The sequence below is a fragment of the Labrus bergylta genome, chromosome 12, assembly GCF_963930695.1.
Source record: "Labrus bergylta chromosome 12, fLabBer1.1, whole genome shotgun sequence".
NCBI classification, from domain to species: Eukaryota; Metazoa; Chordata; class Actinopteri; order Labriformes; family Labridae; genus Labrus; species Labrus bergylta.
Genome location: NC_089206.1, coordinates 7420771 through 7448345, shown reverse-complemented (window position 1 = coordinate 7448345; position 27575 = coordinate 7420771). Strand labels below are relative to the sequence as shown.

General features: G+C 40.4%; 2 protein-coding genes across 4 annotated transcripts; both read left to right on the top strand.

Annotated features, from left to right (window-relative positions):
* Positions 1 to 1790: 1790 nt before the first annotated feature.
* samd10a (sterile alpha motif domain containing 10a) lies at positions 1791 to 11149 on the top strand. Of its 2 annotated transcripts, XM_065961657.1 has the most exons (6): positions 1791 to 2150; positions 3869 to 4050; positions 9629 to 9797; positions 9904 to 10050; positions 10364 to 10442; positions 10779 to 11149. In XM_065961657.1, exons 1-5 carry the CDS (start codon positions 2138 to 2140, stop codon positions 10426 to 10428), a joined length of 576 nt encoding a protein of 191 aa, XP_065817729.1. In that variant the 5' UTR covers positions 1791 to 2137; the 3' UTR covers positions 10429 to 10442; positions 10779 to 11149. The 2 variants fall into 2 exon arrangements, with proteins under 2 accessions (XP_065817729.1, XP_065817730.1); XM_065961658.1 differs by lacking the exon at positions 10364 to 10442 and having other exon boundaries at positions 1793 to 2150.
* Positions 11150 to 11193: 44 nt separating this feature from the next.
* On the top strand, positions 11194 to 27328 carry uckl1a (uridine-cytidine kinase 1-like 1a). Of its 2 annotated transcripts, none has more exons than XM_020635584.3 (15): positions 11194 to 11380; positions 15617 to 15804; positions 16039 to 16145; positions 17144 to 17314; positions 17582 to 17653; positions 17804 to 17993; positions 18103 to 18164; positions 19008 to 19024; positions 19204 to 19302; positions 19384 to 19477; positions 22250 to 22312; positions 22424 to 22546; positions 22788 to 22895; positions 23600 to 23756; positions 24590 to 27328. In XM_020635584.3, the coding sequence occupies exons 1-15, from the start codon at positions 11292 to 11294 to the stop codon at positions 24661 to 24663; spliced, it is 1614 nt and encodes a 537-aa protein (XP_020491240.1). In that variant the 5' UTR covers positions 11194 to 11291; the 3' UTR covers positions 24664 to 27328. The 2 variants fall into 2 exon arrangements, with proteins under 2 accessions (XP_020491240.1, XP_065817724.1); XM_065961652.1 differs by lacking the exon at positions 11194 to 11380 and adding an exon at positions 12160 to 12912.
* The last annotated feature ends 247 nt before the right edge of the window (positions 27329 to 27575 follow it).

The window sequence follows — 27575 nt, the reverse complement described above, 5'->3', positions numbered from 1 at the left end:
ACAAGACCAAATAACTTTTGAACGCTTTGAATACAACAATTTCTCTAACCACTCTCTTTCACAACTATCTCTCACGCCTATCTCAAACCCACAAACTCCAAAGTAGACCAAAAGGGTAGAAGAACCAGTCATCGGAACAGATTTTGAGATGCTGTGATGTCATAATCAACAACAATCTACAACTCAACAACATAGAACTCATAATTTCACACTCCTATCGCCATGCCGACAAATATAGAAGGACTAAATGTAGCACATGCTAAAATGTATCAACAGTTATACCCTGTTTGAATCCTTGTTAATTGTCCCTTAAAATGAAAAACTCACTCCAAAACAGAGTCCCAAACCATGAATGTGTTTTGTTAAGACTGTCCTCCACAGAAAAATAACAACATCATTAATTCATCTTTTGCTCCACAACAAAGTATTGTCCGTCCTCTACGTCCCGTTAAAAATATAAGCAAAAGAAGTTTAAATGAGGTTGTTAATGAGCTATAAATTCCATGTAAGTGTTTAGTACCTAAAAGCATGACCATGAGTGTGTGTGACTATTATTTACCATTCAAGGCAAGGCAAGTTTATTTATATAGCACATTTCAACAACAAGGCAATTCAAAGTGTTTCACACAACATCAAAAGCATCATGACACGGGGCGCTGGTGGTGCAGTGGTTAGAGCGCGCGCCCAGGCGGGCGGCCCGGGTTCGGGTCCGGCCTGTGGCTCCTTTCCCGAATGTCATTGTGGTAAGCGAAGTTTATTTCATTTGGCTAGCTATGCTATTGAGAAACAGGCTTCCATTACACATTAATAGACTAAACAAAGATGATGGAGAAAAAAAATTACCATTCTGTGACAGACAGGTCTGATAGAGGAGTTAGCTGAGGCCTCGACAGTTGAGAAGGGAATGTTTTTCCGCGAGTGGGCGTGGCTTCGGCGCATTCAATGGACACGCCCACAGCATCCCAGAGGAGAGACAACAGCTACATTTTTCATGATTTTGAAGCTTAATTTTATACACTTATATGGTTTTTTTGTTGCTGAAATGTCACCTGGTGGTTGATAATACATTCTTCTTTTGTATAAAAAACTATAAAACATGTATTTATTTTGGTTTACAGGGACTTTAAGATTCAATCTTCCCAAATGCATAGTTTAGGATGCGGAAGCAGCTTAGAATAGTCATCTTAAAGAGGTCAGTTTGAGGTCATGGATATAGCCTACTAGATGGCATATGGCTCCTTTTAATGGGGCGTGTATCTGATCCCCTTCCACACCATCTTCTCTTGCAACAATAAAACTGTCGACACACATGTAGTATTAAACAATGATTAAATAAAATATTGTATTGTAGAGCAGCATATGTAAGGTCCTACTTGTGAATAACTGTGATTAGGGAGGTCATCTAATCCTCTGCTCTCTTTTCCTGTTAGAAACGGTGGGCCTTTAGGAGCAGATCGGTGCTCTGTTATATCTGCCTCGGTGATCTTACAGCTCCTCTGGACAAAACCCCACATAGAGGGTCCATCACGGACAGGGCCCACTGCCCAGGGGCGCGCACAGAGCTCCCTTTCTTTAAGAAAAGTCAAAGGGGAATTCCTTAAGTTGGATGCTGCGGTGATGAGAAGCCTTTTCATCCGGCTGTTTTTCAGAGCCTCCACTGGCTGCGTTAATTACAGGGCCCGGGGCTGCACTTTGAGCTCACTGCGCTCATGCAGGCTCTTGAGAAAAAGCCGCGCGTCTGATTCTCACGACACATAAAAACAAACTACACAAACACACACACACACACACACACACTCAAACAGACGCGCACACGAATGCTCGCGCCCGCCTGAACCAGCGGAACCAGTCAGCCAGCTGCAGCTCGGGGACATTCCTGTCTTGTCTTCTGCAACTTCAACCCGCAGACAGACACCAGTAGGGACGGACACCGTTGGAGGACATGAGCTGTGTTTTTTAAAAGGAATTTTCTCAGCAAGACTTGCGAGGATGCGGAGCGCCATTCCTCCAGCTCGACCTCATTGAAACTTTTCACGAGAAACACAAAGCAGCGCAGAGGAAGGCGCAGGACCCCGCAGCCTGTCTGTCGGTCACCGGAGACGATGTGAGACTAGATCCACTTCGGCACGGGAACACCATGGCTGTGGACGGTAAGGGCTTTTATCCGGTCGATACTTTAATAAATCGTCGAAATATTTATTAGAATAGTATTTTCAAAGGAAACTTGAACCAGGCATGGGGTCGTTTGTTTAACCCAGTACTTGCGAGACAGGTCGACCAGGTATGTTTGAGGTATTGTAACATGACGCCTGCTGTATTCTTGCTCATAGTATGACGTAAAGATGAACATTTGTAAAACATGAATTTACCTAAATCGGATGAAAATGAAAAACACAGCAGCTCAGCTAGACTACTTCAAAGTCAGTGCTGTTTAAACTGTCCTTTCGGACATTTTTGATGTTTTAAGAAACAAAGGGGAGGTCTTAAGTGTTTTCTGGAGGGCAGGCCAGTGACCTGGTGCTGAAACGGACAGCGCACTATAAGAGACCAGCATAACCAGTCTGATGGTGTGTGGTCAGTGGCAGCAAAGACTGTTTACTTTTTTATTTGACAGCTACACTTAAACGCCTTTAGAATTGTAATGTTTCTCCTCCTTTGATTTTCCCCCATGAATTTATTAAGCCATGAAAAAATAAACATTGGAGAAGCTTTAGTCAAATCCGTCTAAAAGCTTTACACTGCAGTGTAGTCTGACGGCAAAATACCAAATCAAACATATCACAAGGAGGCGAGACTCTTCACAGTATGTTCAGTAAGATTTCTCTTCATCAAGGAATTCTCCAATGCGGTGCTGGCAGCTTAAAGCGTGTTAGTTAATGAGGACTTTTTTTCTCTCATAAACAGGCAAAGCCAGAGGAAGAAGTTTGACAAGTGGTCTTAATTATCCGTATTTAATCCAGGAATGGGGCATATTTGTGTTTACAGCTGCAGCCTGAGGGAGTAGTTCCACTGAAGGAAAGTTCATACTTAAAAAGTCTTGGAGTTGCACCTCAAAGAAACTAAAAATCGCATCGAGAGTCTCATTCATAATATTCAGAAGCTGCTGGTTTCTCTTGATGATTGCAGGACTCGTCTCTGCTGCGCTCTCAGCAGGGGAGACGATGAATGACAGAAGAGGGAGGCACAAAGCGAGAAAACCAAAAGACTCTCTTTCATCCCCTCAAACTCTTCGTCTCCCTTGACGCTCTCGCTCGTTCTGTCCTCTTTTTAAATTCTCTAAGTCAATTTAAGATATTGAAGACGAATGTTAGAGCGCACACAAACAAACACAGCTGCACACACAGCTTCAAACGCAGCGAGAGAAGTCCTCCAATCTGGCACATGAATCAGTAATGACCTGTGGCTTACTGCCAAGATCTCTGTGCCAGAAACAGCGTGTTTACTGTAGTTCCACACTTTCTTTAATTACTGGATGTTGGGCAGCCACCTGCTGTTGAGAGTTGAGTGGGTTTGGATGTGTGCCTGTAGGCCGCCCCATAATGATGAGAAAGTGGATTGTCTCACAGCTTTGACATTCACCAACATGCTCTGCACAGAGTAATAGTTGTACCTGAACTGTGACTAACCAGAGTTCCAGAGCTTTAACTATTCCCTTAGTAACAAAAGAGCAGGCACGAGCATGTACTACGTAATGAGATCATCTGTGAATGACAGGGTGTCCAGGTGGGTTCCACTCTGTCTTTTGTTTTCAAGTCATGCAGAGTGAGGTAGTTTCTGCTGAGCGTGTCTCCTGCTGCTATACATCATCAGTGTTTACATGCAGACCCCGGCCGTCTAATCATCAAACCTCCTGCTTTGATCTCTTCAGCGGCATCCAGTTTCAGTTTCTGCCGACCGGCCGTGGAGTATAGAGCGCTGCCTGAGGACTTCAAGCACCAGCTGAGTCGACGGACAGGTGGGAATCTAACCTGGCATGACGGGCGTGGGCAGAAAACAGCAGGAGGCAGGAGAGTGAAGTTGCTGCAGCAACCGGGGACAGAAGCCCTGCAGGTACTGAACACCTACAGGACATCAACATGTCAAACAGCACACCTGAGTCATGAACTGATTTTGTGTGACTACCTGGAGTTTTCTATATTCTCCAAGGTCAAGGAGATATGGTTATTTCTGCATCGTGTTGCTCAAAGTCAAACTTAAAATAGATATGAAGTTATATATCCTTGATGTTATCGATTGCATACCTAATTGGTTTAAATTATCATTGAAACGATTATTATAATAAAAGAGCTAGCTGAAGTGTCTGCATCATATGGAACAAGAGGTCATTATAGTCAAATTACATTTTGCTAGAAAGTTGAAGTTATGTGTTTTCTCCCACTTCAGCTCATAAATAGCAAATCTAATGTGTTATATATCATTAAATCAAATGTTTGTCTGTTGTCTTGCCAAATTAAGTTCTAGATATTCCTCTCTGGTTCTAAGTTGCTGTCAGATTTTTGTCCGGAAAAGTCTGAAAGGCAAATTTCCTAGTCTAGCAAAGTGCAGCCAGTCATCATCCATTGTTGCAAATGGGCACTTTGTTAGCAGAGAATGGAAGTTGCTCTCTCCCCAGCGGGTCTGTGGGCTCTAACAGCCTTTAAGCATGGCTTTAAATAGCACAGGTCCTCCAATACTATTGCTGTGCTGCAGCACTACCGTGTCTGTTGATTCAGAGCATAAAGAAAATAATGTAGTTTGACACCATTTATTTATTTATTTAATTGTTAATTTAAAAATAGGGACAATGCACATTAGTGAACATCAACATGTTAATATGCCAGAGTGTAGCCATAAGCTAATTTCAACGTGTAGTCCCTCTGCAGGTTGGTGGTACACACGTATAAAAATCTACAAATAACCACAATGACAAACAAAATCCAAACAACAAGTAATGACCAAACAACAACATAAACCGTACATTAAAAAGAGTGAATAAAAAAGTGTCTGTGTGACCTTGTTCAAAACAAACCAATGTTTGAAGCATATACAATCCGTGGTTGTTATTGTGGCGTTATGAACAGCATGCAAAACCATTTTTCTCTGTATCTTGTGTGAAACGTCGCCCAGTAGCTGGTCTGCTCTACTTCTAATATCTTTTTCTTATTAGATTTTCCTCCGAGTTTATCCGATACAGCTTTGTTAGCTTGCACAGCCATCAGAGACAATCCGTGTGTGCTGTAAACTGGCCTCATTTAAAGCTCTTTGTAACAAAGTCAGAGAGCCCGTCCCTTTGTCTTCACCCCATGGAAGTCTCTTTTTAAAGGCTGTAATGAGCTGAAGCCAAAGCTGCAGACATAGAACTGGGTCGGGCTGATAAAGAAGTTTTAAACAATGTGTTGTTTGTTTGCTTCAATCCTCTTAGATGAACATAATGCAGCGGTTGGTTTATTTTTGTCCCGAGCAACAAGAACTTAATCAGTGTTGTGTGTTTGGAAGTTTTATTACAGACGAGCATGTGAACTGTCTTTTCACTCTTTCACATCTGCTCATCCTTTATTTTTTTATTTTTTTATGTTTCTCATTTTATATTGTGCTCTTATCCACGCTACAATCACAGACGTCTCACTAGTGCTCTGTACATGTTGGTTCTTGTGAAAAGGAGAAAAAAGCAGTAAGCAGTCATTATGGTGTCATTATGATCATTAATGTTTCACCACTTTGAGCACAAAAGCAGTTTCATTCATTCTGTAACTATTGGCAACAATGTTGATCATAGATTAAATACAAGTCCCTTTTTTTAAGCAAATGTGTCAAACTTTTCTTCTCTTCCTCTATTTGCTGAGAATTTGAGGACTTGAATTGACTTTATTTGATATCTTTGGATCCTAAGCAGATGGTTACACAAAACAAACGAGTTTTGGTGTCTTTTACTTCAGGAAACTGTGATGGACATTGTTCATTATCTGACATTTTATTGGACACACAAATGTCTGAATGGACAAAATATCAGGGTTATGTCAGTATGTAATAATTATAACCAACACTTGCAGCACTGGTTGACATTGTGATAACAACAACAAACTGTCTGTAAAACACATTTAAAACAATATAGGTTTAATGAATTAAGGAAAGAGTTAGCTTTTTATTGACAAAGCAAAGTACAACATTTATTTACCTGTACACACTATGAGGAGCACCTGTCCAGTTTGTATGATATTCAAGGCTTCTCTCTATTGATTTAAGAAACCAATTCAGAAGTTACAAATGCACACATTTTGCAGCAATGAAGGATTTTAAGGCAGCACCAGTTTCAAGATAACACTCCTGTACTGAGTTGAAAAGTGCAAGTAGAATGATAGAAAGGAAACGGCTGCTCGTTGGTGGTGGAGTAGGGAGTATTCAGTTTGAAGAAAGAAGAAATGGGGTTGGTCTAGCAGTTAAGTCACATCCCATATATGTAGGCTATAGTCCTTGAGCTGGTGGCCTGGCGTTGAGTCCAACCTGTGGCTCCTTTTCCGCATGTTTCCACATTATTTATTACAATGAATAACATGGAAATGTGACTTAGAAATACTTTGGCGCTTGCACTCTATGGGGTGGTTGATGTGTTTGGAGAATGACAATTGTGAGCGTCGACAGAATAAATCCCCCCCCATGGAGTCCAGACACTGGTGGTGGTGAAGCTGATGACTTCATGAGACCGGATAGGGTGAAGGATGATAGGTTGAAAATGAGGGAGGAACGCCATACAATCGGTTAGATGAGTACCGCTGACGAGACAGCTGATTATCCAATGACAGCCGAAAAAAAGACAGCTCGAGAATGACAGTAGAAACATGAGTGAGTGTGCAAAAAGGGATGAATGAGAAAGACCCGATCTTGAAGGCAATTATAGTCTTCCTGACTGAACTTACGCTATAGCTTCTTTTAAATGACCGTATTGTTAGTCTTTGTTACGTCTCTTGCCTTTCTTCTACTCTGCTACTCCGGTTAAGAAAACTGAGCTGTCGATCATAATGTTACCTCCGCTCTTTTTTTGCATCAAAGAACAACAGTTGAGGCTGGCTGCAAAGAATCCAATTAGGGCCAGTATTAAAATGCCCATTTTATAGCAGAAATACACACATGTTCAAAGCCTGGTACAAAAAACTGGTTTGGTCAGAATAGTTTCTTTGTTGGTAAAAACTTCACAAGGGGTGAGTTTTTTTGATTACCTTTTGAGGCTAGGAGTTATGCCTACATTTGCATTATTAGGGGAGGTCAGAGTTGACTGACAGGTGTGAGCATTGTAGCTGTTTACCAGGAGGCTAAAAGTCTGTCCATCGAAGCTCCACCTCTTTGCCTGTTTCTAGATTAATTGAAAGTCAGGTGGAGATAGCATTTCCAACATGTAGACCAACATTGTTAAGCTTCATAATGCCTCTTCAGAAACCAATTAGTGACATCACAAACAACATCTGCATGTTTAATCATTGATGCAATGGATACTAAGTTGAACAAATCTGACTCCAACAACTCATTATAATTTAATTTGCACAATACTGAAGGCCTCATCAGATAAACATCATCTTTTTCAGCAGGGCCTCTTATGTATACTATATATACTCAGTATTTATTTAGAAGCTACATGTTTCTCTCTTACAGATGAACTCCCCAGCACAAATGTAACCTCCCTTCAGGAGTCTTAGATGTGAGCCAACTTTTCTCTTCTTCTTTTTTTTTTTTGGAATAATCTCTCCTGCATCAGAGAAAATCTTAGAAGTGCTGAACCTGCTGAATTTTTAAAACTGAATGAAGGATCAAAGGCCCGGTTTGGTTGGTCTCCCATAATTTTACATCCTGTAAGGTTAAAGAGCTATATCTCATGATCACACTGGCAGTCATGCTCCTCTGACTATGTTGCTGTTGCTGGATGCTGCATGCTGGCTGCTCTTTATAGACGACTAAATATCAATGCAGAAGAGAGAGCTGCTCTCGTCACTTCCTCGTGTATTGATTCATGTACTGTATTTGCATCCGGTCCCCACAGAGGCAGTTTGTCTGAAGGTGTTACTGAATGTTGAACTTGTTAACGTGTTAAACATCGTTTTCAGAGTTGACACATTATGTACATTGAAGACAAGCAAAAGTGTGTTTGAGTATCTGATCGCATGGTGTCATGGATGTGGGATGTTTAAGGCAGCAGTGGATGTAATATTAAGGTTTGGAGTCAGATAGAAGATTGTTTTGTACTGGCATTTTAAAAAAGCAGCTTTGAAGGAATAGATTGAAATTCATTCTCATTTTTTCCCCTATAGGACCTGCATAGACATATTTGTTTCTAATGGCCCTACATACACTAATAGTGCAAGTTAAAATGCTAAGGAGTGCCATCTTAACAGCAGCCCATATACAGTAAGAGTTGTGACTGGGTGCAATGCTGCTAAAATGTGCAACTTTTTGTATGTGCTGTGCTGGAATTAAGCTGTATTTGCTAGTTATCTGTATGAATGACATATACTATCTTCCTATCAACACAATAAATCAAAATATGTATCATGATTTCTCCAGTCAGTGCTCCACAACACACAATCATGGGGGTTGCACAGCTTGTAAGTTTCCCTTTTACCTCGCTCAAGTTTCTTGTTTTAGATAAGGAGATTGATGGCACGCTAATTTCTACATGATAGATATGAATCTGCAACCAACAGGCTAGCTTAGCTTAGCACAAAGACTAGAAAGAGGTGAAATTTGTTGTTGTATACCCTGCTTTTTGCATGAACTCAACCACCAGATAAAAGGCTCTAGGCATTTTGTTTCACTTGTGTATTTATGAACTAATGAACCAGATGTTTTCTGTATGTTTTTTGTTTTTAACTGGCAGCAAATGCATCTCCCTTGTGGGACAATAAAGTTGATGCTTTAGCAGTGCTGGTAGAAAGATGCTGTTACCTTTAAGCAGAGCTAGGCTAGCAGTTTCCTCTTGTTTACTGTCTCTATGTTTAGCTAACTGTATGTTGGCTGCAAGACGCATCCGGTCTTGAAAAGAGAAGCCAATGCAGAAGTGCAAAATCCTGCAGTTCGTCGAGTGTCCGCTTGAGGCTGGCTCCAGGAGCCCAAGAAGTCACATACACACCACAGCCAAAAAGCCTGTTTTTACAGTAGAAATTAACATGATTACAGCCTGGTACAAAAACGAAATAGGATTGATTATTTATTGTCATCATGGTTACACACTGTACTGGTGATGGATTATTTTTATACGGCTCTGTTTTGATTTTATGAACGACAAGTGTTATCAATAATTAGGAGCGTAGCATAAATGATTGACAGGTGGGCATGATGTAACGATTTGTCATAATGCTCAAAACCCGCCTCTGTTCCAGCTCTCGGCCTGTCGTTAGGTTGACTGAAATTTAGGCTGAAACAGGATTTCCAGCATGCTGCTGCCGATGAGCCTCCAGAGCCCCCCGCAGTAACAAATGGGTGACGTCACTCAGGCTTCATCCATTCATATTTACAGTCTTGTTTTGCTCTAACTTTGTATTTACTTTACAAAGAGAAGATTGATTTTAGTCTCATCATAAATCTTTTGACAAAATGTTGGACTTTTTATCTGAAGCATGCTCTCTGTTTTAATCTGTGTATGTTCCTGTCTGTGTGTCCGCAGTACCGTTCCAGGGACAACTACGGGATATATCACACAAGCCCGACACAGCCCAGCCTGATACGCCCCGTCGTGCTCTGGTCGCAACAAGATGTTTGTAAATGGCTGAAGAAACATTGTCCACACAACTACCTTACCTACGTGGAGGCGTTTTCGCACCACGCCATCACAGGTCAGACTGCTTACATCATCCTCAGACCTTTAAATGCAAAACGAATGAAAGGATTGCATAATCAAAGCTTTTCAGATTATTTGAGCCCCTTGCTTTCACCCCGCAGGCCGTGCGTTGTTGCGTCTGAACGGAGAGAAGCTGGAGAGGATGGGACTTGTGCAAGAAACACTTAGGCAAGAGTTGCTCCAACAGGTGCTACAGCTTCAGGTGCAGGAGGAGGGACGCAACCTGCAGCTGCTCAGCAGAGGGGAGGGTGTGTGTAATTATATTTTTCAACACTCTGTCTTCAAACTTTGACTTTAAAAGAAGGTCTTTTATTACAGGAGTTCTGAAAAGAAGCTTGCTCACTCTCTGGCAGAGGGATACAAAGATTGTTTCCACTCTCATCAACCAGCCAGCAGTCGAATTAATGAGCTTAGTATAAAGACTTGAAGCAGGGAGACAACGTTTAGGCTGACTCTGTCAACAGATAATTAAATCCTTCTACAAACACAACAGACATCCCATACTGTATCTTTAATTTGCAGAAAAACTAATGTGTTAAAACAATGTGCTGTTTTTCTAAGGGTTGTGCGCTCGACCAGTCTCAGCTGGTTGCCTGGCAACTGCTCAACAATTATCCAACACATAACTCCCTCGAAAAATGTAAGTTGAAGTTTGAACACTTGTGTTATTGTACAGCTTAAACAGCTGATGGGTTAAAAACAAAGAGTTGGAAGTGCTAGGTGGATAGATTTTGGTTCATTGAAATAAGCCAGGCTGGTTGTTTCCCCAGTTTTCAGTCTTTAAACTAAGCTAAGCTAAGCTAGCTGGCTGCTTGCAGTAGCTACATATTAGATATACAGGAACAAGATTAGTAATAGAATCAATCTTCCAATCTTACTCTCAGCCTGACGGCAGACAGGCGTATTTACAAAAAAAAATGTTGAACTTCTGCTTGTTGTGTTCTCTTTAAATGATTCATCTTTTTGTCTTTCACAGGTTCCTTTGGTAAAATATCATAGCAAGGTTGCTGGGACAAGTGGACTCTGAGGAATTATTGGATATTTACTCAAATGTCAAACAGATCGCTGGGATAAATAAATCCAGTGAGCAGCGATATCCAGACTCATGCTGTCGTGTGGAAGTTGGCAGCTTTTCATTCCTTATCTGCAGGATGAACAGACATAATCACTACGGACTGACTATGAACTGTGATGAAGAAGCTCCATGACAATCTGTTTTGTTATCGCTTAATTCTGTGTAACTATTATGAACATTTTATCTTTTTTTTTTGTCTCTCTGTGAAGTTTTTTTTTTTTTTTTTTTTAAATGTCAGAAAGCAAAACAAATAAAGAAATATTAAAATATAATTTATTTATCTTATTGGCTAGTAGTACATAACAGGGTCAATTTGGTGTTCATTATCATTTTAAGAGCAGCTGCGAGGGAGCACGTGATGGGAAAAACACCATTACCCATAATCCCACAGCACATTTAAGACGGAATCCATCCATGGCTCTGACCAGCCGATGCCGGCTCCGAGGTCGCAGGATCCCCATGGAAACGGAGTGCGGAAAAACAATGTCGTCCCGCTCGGACAGGTACATGATGTTAAGAGTCATTTCATCACCTGTGTTTTCTTCATTTATATCATTTATTCTTCATTTATTCTGCTCCGCCCTGCTGCTCCATGTAACGTAGCGCTAACCACAATGACTTCCCTGCTCATCCTCCCCTACACATCAACAAAAGGCTATCTCTATATTAGAGACATATTCCGTCTCTGATATTGAATATGTTTTTTTGATTAAAGCCATCTCTGTGAGTATGTTTCTCAGAACGCACAGTGAAACGTTAGTGGCTTTAGGTCCGTAAACAGCGTTAGAGACACCCAGCTGATCAGAAGTAGGTGAGTTGCATATTGACACAGTTGTGCGTCACAGGCTGCGTAACGTCAAAACATTACAAAATCTCTTATATATATATATACCTTAAATCAGTGGTACTTAGCCTTGTTAGACTTAAGAGCCACAATCAAAAAAACCTCTTTCTTTCCTAAAATATGTGTGGGAAACACAGCGACATGACTTGCAAAAAAAATAAAAAAATTCTCCTGACAATGTTTTTCTTTTTTAAATAATTACTTTGAATTTATTTTTTTTCAAGTAGGACCTAAAAGAGCCACAACTAGTCCCAAATGAGCCACATGTGGCTCGAGAGCCGCAGGTTGAGTATCACTGCCTTAAATAGTTCTTTAATATTAAATTATGTTCCGTACACATTTTTTTATTATATACCATCTGCATGATGAAAAAGTAAATCATTTTAAAGTTGCTGAGATTGGATTACGATATAATTTAGATTGAATATTTCCCTCTGAATGGGAGTGAAGTAGAAGTTGTAAAGTCACATACTCAATGTACTCAAAGTTCCTTACTTGATTTGACACACTTGCTGATTTACTGCACGCTGTATATTTATGATAGCCTGCATTATTTCCTAATGAGAGCATTGGCCTTTTCTTTTGTTTTATATCATTGTTAACTGAATGCATTTGAAAGTTGGACCCATTTTTGGACAAAATACACCTTTTGAAGGCTCTGGAATCTTTGACAGATATGTTTTACACCCTATAGTTATGTGTCAGTGTGTTATTGATTTCAGTGTAGTTGGTGTTGTAATGATTCTGTGTGGTTTAGATCAGTAAACTGAGAGGAAGGATCAGCAGAAGACGTTGGTCCTGTCCTGCTTTTGCCTGCAGGTGCCTCTATTAATACCAGCCAAGCAGCTCTCTGTGTGTCAATGATCCTCTTAGTGTCTAGCACACACACACACACACACACACACACACACACACACACACACACACACACACACACACACACACAGGAGGAGGAGGTGGACAGAGAGAAGGAGCAAGGTGCAGTCGTCAGATTTCTTAGTGAATGGATGGAGTGAAAGAAACAAACTTGTGATTTACCGAAGACTTTGGTCAGTGTTACTGTTATTTTGAGGAGGTTGCCACGGAGACAGGGAAGCTGGAGGGGAGCAGGTTGTCTGATGCAGACATGACTCTGCTTGACTGTGCTGGAGCCAGAATCTCAGGCTGCTGGTCCCTGAGGTCTGACCGCAGGTAAGGTCTGAATGTTGGTTTTGTTTTCTTTCAGTGCAACAAGGACACTGTTTTTTTTAATCTCTCACAAAGCCCCCAAACGCACCATGAATGTGTTAGTTATAAATAGTGTCTAAACAGGGGTTGTAGCGAGGTCAGAGAAGTGCAGGATGTAGGTTAGTTTGGATTTTGATGAGTGTTATCTGTGCTCAGTCACAGCGGGTTGTCTGAAGTGTGTCATTACTGAACGAGCATTTGAAAGTGCATCAACGCTTGAATATGCAAAGCATTCATGAGCCCTCTCTTTGAATTAGAGTTTGTGTGCATATAAGAAGTTGTGCATTATGTAAGAAACCAGCAGATTTTTAATTACTGCCAGTGGGAATGCAGGAATCTCTTAAAGTAGCTTCAGAGGGTGTGACGCAAAAGGCTAATCTGACTTTTATTTGGGCCATAGTAAACAGCAGTGCAACGGACTAATCTTAATGTGAAGTAAGCTGTGATAGCAAAAAGTAACTTGAAGAAAAAACATGCAGTGTTGAAAAAAAGTACAGAGTCTTAACTAAAAATAACAAGAGTTCTAATTGAAGAGGGAAAAATCCCCTGTGGGTGAAGTATTGATCAAATGATCTATAACTACTCTGAATATGTACGATTGTATAAAGTTTCATTACATTATACTTTGTGCAGTATTTTCACAGCTTTGCTCTGTCAGTGGTTTTAAAGAAGAATACTTTTTTACTGTTTTTTAAAGTTGTGACTTTTGTGCTGATTTTTTTCATGCTCAATCCAGTTATTGTTGTGTTTGAAAAGAATAATCAAAAGGCTGTTACTGCTACACACAGTACCCTTTGTGACACAATAATGTGTTTTTCTTCCTCCTACAAACAGTCCAAACCTCCAAGAGAAACAGCTTACCAGATTCAAGATGAGAAAAAAACAGTAAATCAGTGTTTGAGGTTGAAATCATGTAACGTTATGAAAACGTTTTACATTAATAAGTTGTAATGCACCGATGGTATCAAGAATCAGAATTTCAAATGTTCAGCTGTTAAATGATGTACTGGAGTGAAAAGTACAATAGCTTACGATGTCATTTGTCTTCCAAAGGTTTATTTTGGGGGGTTTTATGCCTTTTTTAGTGTCAGAAATCAGATATAGAGAATGGGGATTGACATGCAGGAAAGGAGACTCAGTACATGGGGCGTACGCACTAACCACTAAGACACTGGTGCCCCAACTTACAATAAAATTTAGTGTAATTATTAAGAATTTTGTTGTGGAAATACTCAAATCAGTAGTACTTCAAACGTATACTTCAATACACGGTGTGTATTTGACCTTCACAGCGCAGTCTTACACAACACACTTAACAACTCACTCAACATTGTGTTTGTGTAACTGCGTAAATGTTTTCTTCTTGCACAGCAAGGTTTTTGGAATATTTGAAATTGTATGCTGAAGCTTGTTTGGTTCTTCAAAGCAGCGCTGTTTGATCTGTAAACGTTCAGTTAACATGAAACAAAGAAGATGAGTTCTACATGTGTACTTTTTCATAAGATCAAGATGAACTTTATTCCACCATGCTGTAGCCATAAAAAGACAACATTCAACATCATGCACATTAAACATGAAACAATGAACATTGTAAAAATAATCTCCAGAAAAACTAAGACGAACCTAAGTCTCCTGCCGTGCAGATTTTTTTATTTTCATTACAACAACCCAAATGTACTTCAAGCATCAGTTTACTGGAGGCTCGACTCTGGTCAGGTGGATTTCCATCTGCTCTGCCTATACCTGTCATGATGCTGGTTTTATGAAGACCAAGGGGACCACATTTAAACATGAAGTTATGTGTTAATGACTGTTTCCTGCTTTACATCAGACAAACGTTGAGGCCTTTTTCTGTATTCAAAGTGGACTTTGAATTATTTGTTTTCGAAAATGTTATGAAATCGTGAGAACTTGAAATTATAATTTTTGTGCTTCCAAAACTTGGAAACTGAAAGAAATAAAAATGCTTTCCCATAGGATGAAGAAAAGCAGAGATTACGCTTAGAATGGAAAAATGTTTGCTAGTTTATCTTGAAGAGTTTTTCTTTATACTGATGAAATAATAAATATATAAAAGTAAGTCAGGTTGAGCCGTTTTATTCCCAAAGACTTGTATCAAAACTCGTCTTCATACCATCTATCAACAATTTGGAATTCAGTAAAGTTTGAAATCGGTACAATTGAAACAAAAGTCATTTTTACATAATAAACTTGTCTTGGCCTTTATCAGTGGTTTAGCCCTTAAATCTGTTGATATTTAATGACTATTTAATGGGCTGTCTGCATTTTCTAGTTAATGGTGATTAATTTAGGTCTGCTGCGTTAGTACATTCATAAAAGTAGATGATGAAATTTATCTGAAAGCTCTGAAAAAATTCTGAGATGTTAGATTATTTTGCCAAACTCTTTTCAAATCCCACATTTCGTATTTGGTATTGCGTCTGGATTTCATACACAACACATAGCAGGATAAATAAGCTTTAATCATAATTTAGATTTGTATTTTGCATCTTTTTAAAGAATGTGTTTTTAAAGTGGAAGTAGAGCACTTCTTTAACGCTCTCCTGCGTAGAGAAGACACAGCACAGCTGACTGAAGACACAATACACCTGACTGTGTGTGTGTTCATGTTGTGACCTGCCCTGCTGCTGTGTGCTTGTTGTTGCAGTGGGAGTGGGGAGGACTCGTTGGACCGGCTCCTGCCCCCCGCCGGGGCCCCTCGCAGAAAGAGCACTACCTCACTGAGTACCACAGAGCCTCCTCTGCTACGCACGAGCACACGCACCATCTACACCGCAGGTCGACCTCCGTGGTATGACGAGCACGGAGCTCAGTCAAAGGAAGCCTTCGCCATCGGTATGACACTCACCCTTGATGTTTTTACTCCTCGTGACTGTTGTTGTTTTTTTTCACCTCCTTCATGTCAAATTGTAGCTTTGAGCAGCACAACCTGTTCTTTTATTCTGCTCCGTCTTCTTCTACCCATAAACACTTTAATGCAATTGCACATGCATATACCGCCAGACAACGTTAGACACACTCTGAAACACAAACATAATGTGCTCTTTGAACTGCACTGTGGATCTGCAGGGTTGTGTGGGGGCAGCGCCTCAGGGAAGACCACAGTGGCCAATAAGATCATCGAGGCTCTGGATGTGCCGTGGGTGGTGCTGCTGTCGATGGATGCTTTCTACAAGGTGAGAGAGCGGTGCTGATTTGATCCTGTTTATGATGATTGTTTCACGTGAGGAGAAGTGGACATCTTGTAGTACTCACGCTTCAAACACGTCACAACAATCATTAAACTGCTGTCAGTTGTTATACTGTTAGAACTTAACAGCCCGCAAAGTAGAGTTCAGATATTTTGTGCATAAAAGGTTCAGATGAAAAAGCAAAAGCAAACCGACAGGTGAGTGTGTAAGGGCTCACTCACCACAATAACTTGAAATCACTTTTTTGTTCTATAAACTTCCATGTGGCATTTTTTCCTCTGGTGAGAAAAAAACTTGAATTATTAACTTAAATATTTTACATATTGACTTCCATCAGCACACACACACACACACACACACACACACACAATATGTAGAAGAGCTTGCAATAATATTATTTTTTACTTTATAATAAACTTAAGATTGTCTGTTTTCGGCTTTATGATTATTTATGATCAGATGATTTGACAGGACAGTAAAGCCCCTCTTAACATGAACTTTACTGCTCAGGCCTAGCCTTGTGGTTAATGTGTCTGCCCCATGTATGAAGGCTATTGACCTCGAAGCGGGCAGCCCGGGTTCAAATCCGTGGCTCCTTCCCTCACTCCCCACTGTTTCCCTCCATGATTTCTGGTCCTATCCACTGTCCTGTATCTAATAAAAATTCCCCCAAAAACACCTTCCAAAAACAACTTTACTGCCGAGTGAGAGCGTCACAGCTGCAGTCCCCTCCAACAATCCAGAGGAACCTACAAGACGCTAGAGCTCCCAGGAAAATATGTGGTTAGTAACTAAAGGCAGTAGGTTTCTTTCAAGCTCCGGGCAGATCCAGACTAGAGTTTTCATGCTTTGCTCATCCCAGGGTCATCGTTTCATACAGATATAAGAACAAAACCCGCTGATTTAAGTTACTTTTAAATCTTCAAATGTGCACATCAGCTATGTCCTCTGAACATAAGAACGTTAATTGTTGTGTTTTACAGGATTTGTCTTCCGAGGAGCAGGCGATGGCGGCAAATAACGACTACAACTTCGATCATCCGGGGGCTTTCGACTTCGAGCTGCTGGTGGCCACTCTGCGAAAACTGAAGCAGGGCAAGAGTGTGAAGATCCCCGTGTATGATTTCACCACGCACAGACGTCAGAAAGACTGGGTGAGGCGGTCTCTTTCTGTGTTCTTGTTTCTCTGCAGAAAACTCCGCAGTTAAGATTTTCACAAAGACTTGAAGTGTGTAAAGATTGAATGTGCATCCTGTAGTTTTGAAAAGGAGAACGTAGTTGTGATGCATTCGGTTCTTTTCAGTACTGTAAATATATTCTAGACATATATAATGTATTTTCAGTGTGCAGCTGTAATTGTAGAGAAGCTGAATTGACTGTCTATGAAAAACTCCTTCGTTGACTTTCTTCCTTTCATGCAGAAAAACGTGTACGGTGCCAGCGTGATCATATTTGAAGGAATTATGTCTTTTGCAGACAAAGAACTTCTGCAGGTGAGGCCATATGTTTTCTTTTACTTCTTTCTTTTTGAGTAATTCCTGTGTAAAGAAAAAAAGCAATCATCTCGTGGAGTTGTTGTTTGAGCAGCTGCTCAGCTTAAGCGAATGATTTTTCTGCTGGGTGTTTGCTCTTCCTACCTGCAGCTCCTCGATATGAAAATCTTTGTGGACACAGATTCAGACATTCGGCTCGTCCGCCGGCTCCGCAGGGACATCACAGAGCGCGGACGGGACATTGAAGGCGTCATCAAGCAGTACAACAAGTTTGTGAAGCCGGCCTTTGAGCAGTACATCGAGCCCACCATGAGGCTGGCAGATATCGTGGTGCCGAGAGGTGAGACCGTCTGACTTCTTCAAACCAAACAAGAACATTTCTACATTTTTTAAGCAACTCAGCAGTCACTGCTTGAATATTCCTTTTCTTGTTTTGTTTTTCTTCCAAGGTGGTGGGAATATGGTGGCCATTGATCTGATAGTTCAACATGTTCACAGCCAGCTGGAGGAGGTAAACACTGATTGTACAAAGGAAGGTGGCGCCATCATGTGGTTGAAAGTTGTAGCACACAGACAGAAAGTGAAGTCCTCAAATGTTTAGACAATAAGCTTCATCAGAACACCTCATTTAGAAACTCTCACCTTATCCAGGTGTTTGGTAAACTAAAAGGACAGTCTGGAGCTCTTCTGTTTTCTTCATGTTGTCAGCAAATACTGCGTAATTATTTCTCCGTCAAATATCTCCTTTGTTGTCCAAAGCTCAATCTTTAACTCTTTTTTTAAAGTTTTTTTTCTTGATAGAGAGCGAAGATTCATTTTTAAGATTTGCTCCTCGCTGCATCTGTGCAGCTGAGTCAGCACATATTTATTTACTTCAACAGTTTTCTAGTCCTTTAGTCAAACTATCTAAGGCAGTGGTTCGCAACTCGTCTAGCCTCAGGACCCACCACCAACTAATCCATGAATAATCGAGACCCAAATTTTCTGATATTTTTCGAAATATTGTGCAGTTTGGACCTCAGTCGGTTTAAAAACGTGTGACAGAAGCAAGAAACTGATCAAAACAAAATATTTTAAAAGCGCCTCAGATACTTTTTTTACACAAGTTTTTTTTCCAGGCACACCAATGAAATTGACTTTGCGACCCACCTCTGGGTCCCGACCCACCAGTTGAGAACCGCTGATCTAAGAGAGATTGTGAATAAAGAATGAAACTCACAGTGTAGATATTTGGGAATCATTTGGGAAAACTTAGAACGCGCTGCCCTTTTTGGAAATCATTTGGTCTCTTTTAAAAACTAAGAATATTTTTCATCCCATTTACATTCTCTGTTTCTGACCCTTCTTAATGCAGCGAGAGCTCAGTGTCAGGTATGCTGTTTTCTGCCTTCTCTCAGTTGTAGTCTGTTATTGTAGTCTGTGCATGAACTCTTTCTGTGTTATGTCATGTTAAAACTCTTCCTTCATAAAGCCTGACTGCTTCACGTCTCCTCAGTGTAGCAGAGTAAAAGCCGTCTGAACTGTTTAACTGAACCTCTTCTTGGTCTCAGGGCGCTCCTGGCCTCGGCTCAGCAGAATCAGCCGCTGCCGCAGACGCTCAATGTGTTAGAGAGCACGCCACAGGTCAGAGGCCTGCACACCATCATCAGGTAACCTAACCCAATCTGGAGTAGAAGTCCAAGAAAATAAAACATATTCGATATAAAACCTTTTCTGTGTCTGTAATGCAGGAATAAAGAAACCAGTCGAGATGAATTTATCTTCTACTCCAAGAGATTAATGCGGCTTCTCATCGAACATGCACTAACATTTCTGCCATCTCAGGTGGGTGGAACTTTACTCCTCAGTGAATATTCATGTAGCTATATTTAATATTTTTGTATGAATAATGGATCATTTTTATGTTAAAGGAAGTTGCTCATACTACCAAAACCCACCTAAAAGTAACACCGAGCCCTGCAGTCCCCCTAAAAGGATTATGAATTTAACATCTTTTCTTTTACAGCTCACTGTACTTTGTCTGTTTGGTTCCCTCTCACTGCTTTAATCTCTCCAACGCAACAGTCAGCTGTTTCCTACTAAAATCCTCCAATAACGACTGTAGACTGTGTGCTCAGCAGACATACGCATTAGCAAGTCGCTAATGAACGTAGCAAACCAGAATCAGCTTTATTGGCCAGGTATGCTCACACACACATACAAGGAATGTGACTCAGGTGAACTGTGCTGTCTATGTACAAAACGTACAACATTAAATATCAACAATAAAGAAGATGATATACTTTATTAATCCTGCGAGGGGAAATTCAAGGTTACACTCTGTTGCAATGCGCAGGAAGTGAACTGGCATCTCTCCAGCTACCAGACAAATTTCCAGATTTGATCCGCACCGGGATTTAAACCAGCGACCCTACAGTTCCCACCCCAAGTCCCTACAGACTGAGCTACTGCCACCCCACACAAAATAAGCAAAGACTAATATTTACACGACTGAATGAGACAATAGTTGAGTGGTGGGTAGTGCAAAATTGCTGAGATAAACATGATAATACAATATGTCATTATGGAACAGATAGACTTTAGACTTTATTGTCCCCAAGGGGAAATTCTTTTCCACAGCACCGTTACTGTCCAAACAGACAAGTCCCACAACATATATACACAGAAAACAGAGTATAACACAAACAGAGATAGACAAAAAGATGGTTAATTTACTTGAGGTAGAGAGTTTTTGCAGTATTTGTATGAGAAGTGTGAACAGATTGATATCAGGTAAGGATAATACAGTATTTACATGGTTAACTTATTGATCCTAACAGTAGTTAAATAATCGTATATGTACATTCACGGTGGGTGTTTGGTTTGTAGCGACAGCTCTGGCACCCTGTGACTGTTCATCAGAGCGACAGCCTGGGTGAAGAATGTGTTCTTATGTCGGGTTGTTTGGGGCGTACAGTGATCTGTGACGTCTACTGGAGGGGAGGAGTTTGAACAGTTTGTGACCGGGGGTGTGACCAACATAGATAAAATGGTGAAAAGGACTTTCCTTATAAAGCGCTTTTCAATTCTTCTGACCACTCAAAAAGGGTTTTTCATTACATGTCATTATTCAACCATTAAAATCAATAAAGACAGGCACGTGCCTCAGTGGGTGCTGGATCCAAAAACACATGAATAGGTAAAGAAAGCAAAACAAGAAGCTCCCGTTTGAAGGATTTATTACGTGACGTTTTGAGCAACATGCTCTTCCTCAGACTTGACATACACACTTATTGCAGAGGATGCTATATAAAGTGCCCATCACTATTAACTGATCCCATTCATAAGCAATCGCACTCTGCTGGCGATGCCACAACGGAGCAATGTGGGACTCAGCGTCTTGCCTGAGCACATTTCGACATGTGGACCAGGAGCTTGGGAGCGCACAGCCAGTCATTCGATTTAGAGACGACCCACTCCACCACTGAGCCACAACTGCCCCAAAAAGCAGCAGCTCTGCATGTTTTAAGACCAAATACAGACTTACTATCTATACTTGACCTTTACATTACCTCATTATCAAGCGTTCCACACGTTTTTAGACAAAGCTTTTCAACACTTTTGACGTTCTAGACATTGAACAAATACGTTGAAAACATTGCCAACGCAATAGTTGATCATTAAAAACAAAAGTTTACCCAATATTGGATGTCTAGGACTTCTATTTGTATTGCCCTCGTATCGAAACAGGTATCAATACCCTTTGATCTCTGATAGAATGGTAAAGAAGAATTAAAATCTGGTTTTGTAACAACCCAACTATGGGTCATTGTTCAGACAGCAAAGTGCTCCAGTTTCTTCATCAGTAGTTTTAAAACCATCTTACAGAGACATGGAACTCGTGAGACATAATTACAATAATCACTTGTGACTCTTAACACAATTATGGTGTTATTACAGTTTCTGCTGCATGGTAACAAAACAAATGTCTTGTATTTAGAAAATGTCATTCTTGGTGCATTCAAGTGACAAACCTTCATCTGTCTTTGTCCCTTCACACAATTGTTTGCTTGTTTTGCTTCTCTCCTTTTTATTTTACTGCCAATCTTTAAAAGGAGACAACTCTCAAATGTCTATTGTTATGTTTTGATGTTCAGAACCAGAAGTTTTCTTGTTTAGAGTAACAGCTCTTAAAAATGGAAAAGTGACTTAATCATTGTCATGACTGTGATGTCTAAGTCTCTGCAAGTTGATTTTCAAGCCACACTGACATCACACAAAATCACTGTGTCATACTTATAACTCAACATGTTCTTTGTAAATGTAAGTGAACACTGTTTTCTTGTAAGCATGCTGTAAATTGCCATCTTTTGAAACGTGTTGCAGCGACAAGGTAAATCGAAACTGTAATGTTCAATTGTCTTTCACATGCAACAATAAAGCAAAAATAATTAAAAGATGAAGAGATGCATACATGAACTCATGACACATTTCTTGTTTGTGTAATTAGGGCCTGAGCACCGACCTCGAGGACCCTATTGGAATGCAAAGAATCCTTTGTCTTTGTCTTCTTCAATTTTAATTTTTAAAACGCTTTTCTCCTGTTTCTCGTTTCAGTCATGTGTGGTTCAGACTCCGCAGGGCCAAGAATACGAGGGCCGCAGCTACAATGGAAAGGGGGTCAGTCATGCTGTTTTACGACCTCTTGTTAACTTAAAAATGGAGCATGTCTTTCTGGTTTTTTTTTTTTAAAGTCCCACTCCTCTTCTGTCCTCTATCTTGTCTCCACAGATCACTGGTGTGTCAGTCCTACGGGCAGGAGAAACCATGGAGCCAGCACTGAGGGCCGTGTGCAAAGATGTCCGCATCGGGAAGATCCTGATCCAAACCAACCTCGACTCAGGCGAACCAGAGGTTCATAAAAACACACATTTAGTATAAATAAATCTTTTGAGATTCTGACCTGGTGTGTGTGTGCGTTACATTTTTAAAGACTTGTTAGACAGAGTCTTAAAAATCACATACACGGGTTAAAAATGTTTTGACTCTTTTTTTTTTTTTCTTCTTTCTTCCACATGATGTGTGTCTCCGTGGTAACTACCCTTCCTGCTTTTGTAACCATGGCAACCTGTCTCCTCCTCTCCGGCCTCGCCAGCTGCATTACCTGCGTCTGCCCAAAGACATCAGCGAAGATCATGTCATCCTAATGGACAGCACGGTCTCCACCGGAGCGGCCGCCATGATGGCCGTACGAGTCTTATTGGTGGGTGCAGATTAGCATCATTATTCTCCAGTCTCACAACAATATGAGACACCCCTCTGCTCTTAGTCACATGTGTGTCTTTGTGGTTACATCGGGAATTGTTTCTCATTGGGTGAGGTTAGATTAGCTTTTATTGCTGCGCAGATAAATGTCAAACATTCTGCTTCCATAGATCCTTCTTTCTTTCCTTTATTGGTGAGATAACGTGACATAAAAGACAAAGAGTTAAAAAACCACAAGACAATGAACAGACAAACAATAAAGGTTACATTAAAGAGAAGTGTGGCAGTGGATATATGACTTTGTTAGATAGAAAAAAAGAGGAGAAAAATAAAATAGTGTTTTTGTTGGAAGTGATGATATCTATCGTGTTATGTGATCTGGAACAATGTGCAGGACAAGTAAGAGTAAATCATTTGTGGGAGAGAAAGAAAAAAGGATAATAAACAATAAAAAAAAAAGAATAACAATCCCGAAGTAAAATAATGTTTACACTAAAGTAGATTTATCCTTCTGAGGATCTAGTCAGACATCCATTGATTGTTGTTTCTTGTGTGTGTGTGTGTGTGTGTGTGTGTGTGTGTGTGTGTGTGTGTGTGTGTGTGTGTGTGTGTGTGTGTGTGTGTGTGTGTGTGTGTGTGTGTGTGTGTGTGTGTGTGTGTGTGTGTGTGTGTGTGTGTGTGTGTGTGTGTGTGTGTGTTCAGGATCATGAAGTTCAGGAGGACCAGATCGTGTTGGTGTCGCTGTTGATGGCTGAGCTCGGCGTTCACTCTGTGGCTTACGCCTTCCCGAAGGTCAAGATCATCACCACCGCTGTGGACAAGAGTCTGGACGATTTCTTACATGTCATTCCTGGAATCGGTGAGTCACCACATGCACAATCTTACTCTTACTACACTCTAAAACCAGAACGGTGTTCCCCTGTTATATGTCTCTCAAAGAAGAACTTGTATATAAAAAAAACTATGACCTAACAACATTTCATAACAAAGTTTTCCAACATACATGTCGCCTCTTTACTGAGCTAGTGTTGGTTTTTGGATGTGCTGTTTTCATCTTATGCATGAAAGGATGTCTTCACCTTTGCAGGAGATGAAATATGAAACTATTTCTGTCTCAGGTTGACAGGTTTCATTTCAGGTCCCAGCAGATTTTCAATTTTATTTTCATGTCACTCACATTTGAAGTAAAAGCTGCTCTCCATCGACACTGCAACTGAACAGCATGCATATCAGATGGACCGGTCTGTGGTTAATACTTTCATAACAACCAGTACAATCAATATCAATATAATATCAAATTAAAGAGCCTCCCTCAGTCATTGAAGGACCTTCACTGACACTGCAATAACTCACATTTTACCCAGTGTATGAATCTAATTTCTGGTCAAAAATATCTCATTGAATATGAATACACTGAATATAATCCTCATCAAATGAAAAGTCCAGATAAACATCGTATTTCAAGATATTACGAGAGAAAAACTGAGGAGTGAATTTGTTTGTAATGAACAAAATAGCTTCCAAAGCAGCAAGCAAAGTGTACTCGTTCTTGAATCAACATAAAGATCTCATTGTAAGAAATGTATCACAGACATTTTGGTGAATGAAGCTCATATTAAACTTTAATGATCAACTTCAGTGCCTGACCCAGTCTTACACATACGTTCTGAGTCGACTGTTTTGTGATTTTAGGGGACTTTGGGGACCGATACTTTGGGACGGACGGGTCTGACAGCTGGAGTGACGAGGAGCAGCCATCGTACTGACGCATTAACCTGTGAGCCTCTGTGAAAGAAGAAACTAACGCTACTTGAAAAATGTGTGTTAATGATCACCCTCCCCTTCAGGCACAGACCAGCAAAAAAAAAAAACACAAACAACTGTGATTAATCCCTTTGTTTTGTACTGTACATGACATTTTGTACTCTTATACAACACATGAGTCTCGCTCACGTTGTATGCATGAGGGATATTTTGCTGTATTTACAGAGAAGTGTTCCTTATTACTACTTTCAAACAGAAGGGTCATATAGGTAATAGTGCCATTACTTAAAGGAAGAACGTGCGACCTTTTGACCCAGTAGGTGTCGCCCTTGAGCACCAGCATGAAACCAAAGCAAACAAACAAACTGCTGTTTAGCGACACCGCTGCTCCCCCTCCAGCGTCACACCTCCAACTCCCCTCCACTCACGTTCGCACAAAGGAGTTATGAATTACAACGCATCATAATTAAGCTCCTTTAAGCACAAGCGGTGGACAAAACTTTCCTTTGCTGAAGCTGCAATTTGCTGGCCTGCATTGTTGTGCTAGCAGGCTAATGTTGGCTAACTCATAGCTTCACATTGCACATACATTGACAAGGAATTACCGAGATCTAAAGACACTAACATGACATGTTAGAAGGATATGTTCTTCTTCTTTTTTCTAGTCCTTGACTGAAACAGTTTTATGCACAAGGCCGTCCCGTCCATGTAAACACGATGTAAACACAGCTCCGACAACAGTACAGCTGGCGAGACTCATTGTAGACAGTCATGACTCAGAGAGACATTTACAGAGGATATTCTTGATTTCTGCTGAATTTATGTGTCAAATGTCGCACATTCTGCCTTTAAGGTGTATGTCATCACAAAGTGAATATTATCAAGTAGCCTACTTAAGGAGTTCTTTCAGGATTGCACCAGCTGTTCATGAAGCCTGTTCTTATTGGAATAAATACTGACCAACTCGTGTATAGGGTTTCAGTTTTTAAGTCTACGATATCTTCATAAAGTAAAAGTAATGTTTGTCATGTTCAGGTCATGTTCACTCAAAGTCAAGCATGTTCAATACCATTCGAATAAGAATGAAACACAAAGTACGGCTACTGTGAAAGTTGTTTCAGAAAATAGGGAAGGGCGCTCTCACTCTAGGCCCAGTTGCCCCGTACCGACCTGTGCACTCACATTGCTCCAGGCCTGAGCTCAGTTACCTCTTGTCCATACGTCATCACTTCGAAATACTGGATAGTCGCAGGTTTTATCCAGCTGACTCTGAATATTTACATCTGACCAAATTTTGAGTTGACACTCGACTTCTGCATTGGACCAAGTGAACCCTTTGCCGCTGCCGTTTGAAATTATGATCTTTGGTTTTTCTGAAAAACTTAAGTCTGTCGAGAATATTCTTAAGTTATTTTTAGATTCTCCAAAGACTTTATACTCTGCTGCTGCGGGTTAAAAAAAGATTTGAAAGTTGGAACTGACGGTGATGAAAGCCTTGATACTCTGCACAAGCAGAAATATGATATTAAAAGAAGCAAATAGAGTGAAGTACAATCTTTACCAACATAAATGATAATTACATATTTAATTGTATGTCATTTTATACAAACTGATCTTTAAGGTGTTAGTTCTGTGGCCCACCTTCTTTCAGGATGCAACTTGAGAAAAGAGTTAATAATCTTTATTCTGCAACAACAAAAAAATTGTCATCCAGATTGTAGGAAAACATTGAAGTTTTGAAGACTTAGAAAATGTGACTCACAGCTCCATGACTGGGAGGTAATGTTAATACATGAGAGGCTCAAAAACTGCTGCTAATTATAGCAAAGTTTGAACAGCTTTATGAACAGCTGGTGAAACACAGCGCAGGAATGTGTTCTGGTGTTAATCTATTATTTTACTTTCCATTCTCTAAGCTGCTCTATAAAGATTTTTATATGATACACTGTCAAAAACCCCACTTTAACATAGCCTTACAGAAGAGTAGTTACATGAAAGTTGATCTTGAACATCAAACTTCACACCAGGGAATCTCAATGTTGAAGGTTAACTCGTTCTTAATAGGTTGAAAATGTCTTTAAATATGTAATACATCTTCAATTCAGGGTATAAGAAAACATCTTTCAGATTTAATTCAGATTCTGCTTTTACTTCTCACTGCCTCGTTCCTACTTCTACTAAAAAAAACGATAATTTTTTGATTGTGTGTCTGCGCTGATCAACCAGGTGTGGATCAGACCGTCAGTGTGAGGTCATGGCAGGTCACAGGCTCCCCTCTGAGAGTTTCTTTTTCACGCTCCTGTGACTCTCAGGGTTCAGATACAGGCCGTCTGACCCCCCTGTGATGCACTCAAACACCTGAAGGTGTCAGTATAGCTCACAATTAGCTTCTCTTTCAGTGTGATTTATAGCGTGTGTCCCCCTGAGACACCACAGAACAGAAAAATGCAAACGCACTCACCTGAAACATCCCCATCGTTTAAGTTAAAACTCTCAGATTTTGAGTCATGAATGGCAGTGAGAAGAAGACACGTTTGTTTCATGATTTTGCTGAAAGCTCTGGTACAGAATGTTTTGTGTTAAATCTCAGTTACAAATATGTAAGATCATGATGTTTATGTGAATCCAGGTTTTCAAAATGTGCAATAAAAAAAAACCTTAAGCCTCCTGGATTCCCCTCCCTGTCGGGTTCCCGGTGTTGCCTCCAAAGTCGAACACACCTCTTGCTCCTGGACAGTAAAAATGACACGATTCCCACAGCCAGTTTGTGACCTTCTGCTTATTTTATCTCCTCTCCGTGCCTGATTTATGTCTCTCATCACTGTCACGTACCCTCAATGAATCTGGCACCCTCATTCATGTGTTTATTCCCTCATTCATGATCCCTCACAGCGAGATTAATACATCACATATA

Bases quoted from the DNA above. Each gene is read 5' to 3' on its own strand.
- samd10a (XM_065961657.1), top strand. The intron at 4,051-9,628 runs GTACTGAACACC...GTGTGTCCGCAG, and splicing joins CGGGGACAGAAGCCCTGCAG to TACCGTTCCAGGGACAACTA. The intron at 9,798-9,903 runs GTCAGACTGCTT...TTCACCCCGCAG, and splicing joins TTCGCACCACGCCATCACAG to GCCGTGCGTTGTTGCGTCTG.
- uckl1a (XM_020635584.3), top strand. From the start codon at position 11,292: ATGGCTCTGACCAGCCGATGCCGGCTCCGAGGTCGCAGGATCCCCATG. The intron at 22,547-22,787 runs GTTCATAAAAAC...CGGCCTCGCCAG, and splicing joins TCGACTCAGGCGAACCAGAG to CTGCATTACCTGCGTCTGCC. The intron at 22,896-23,599 runs GTGGGTGCAGAT...GTGTGTGTTCAG, and splicing joins TGGCCGTACGAGTCTTATTG to GATCATGAAGTTCAGGAGGA.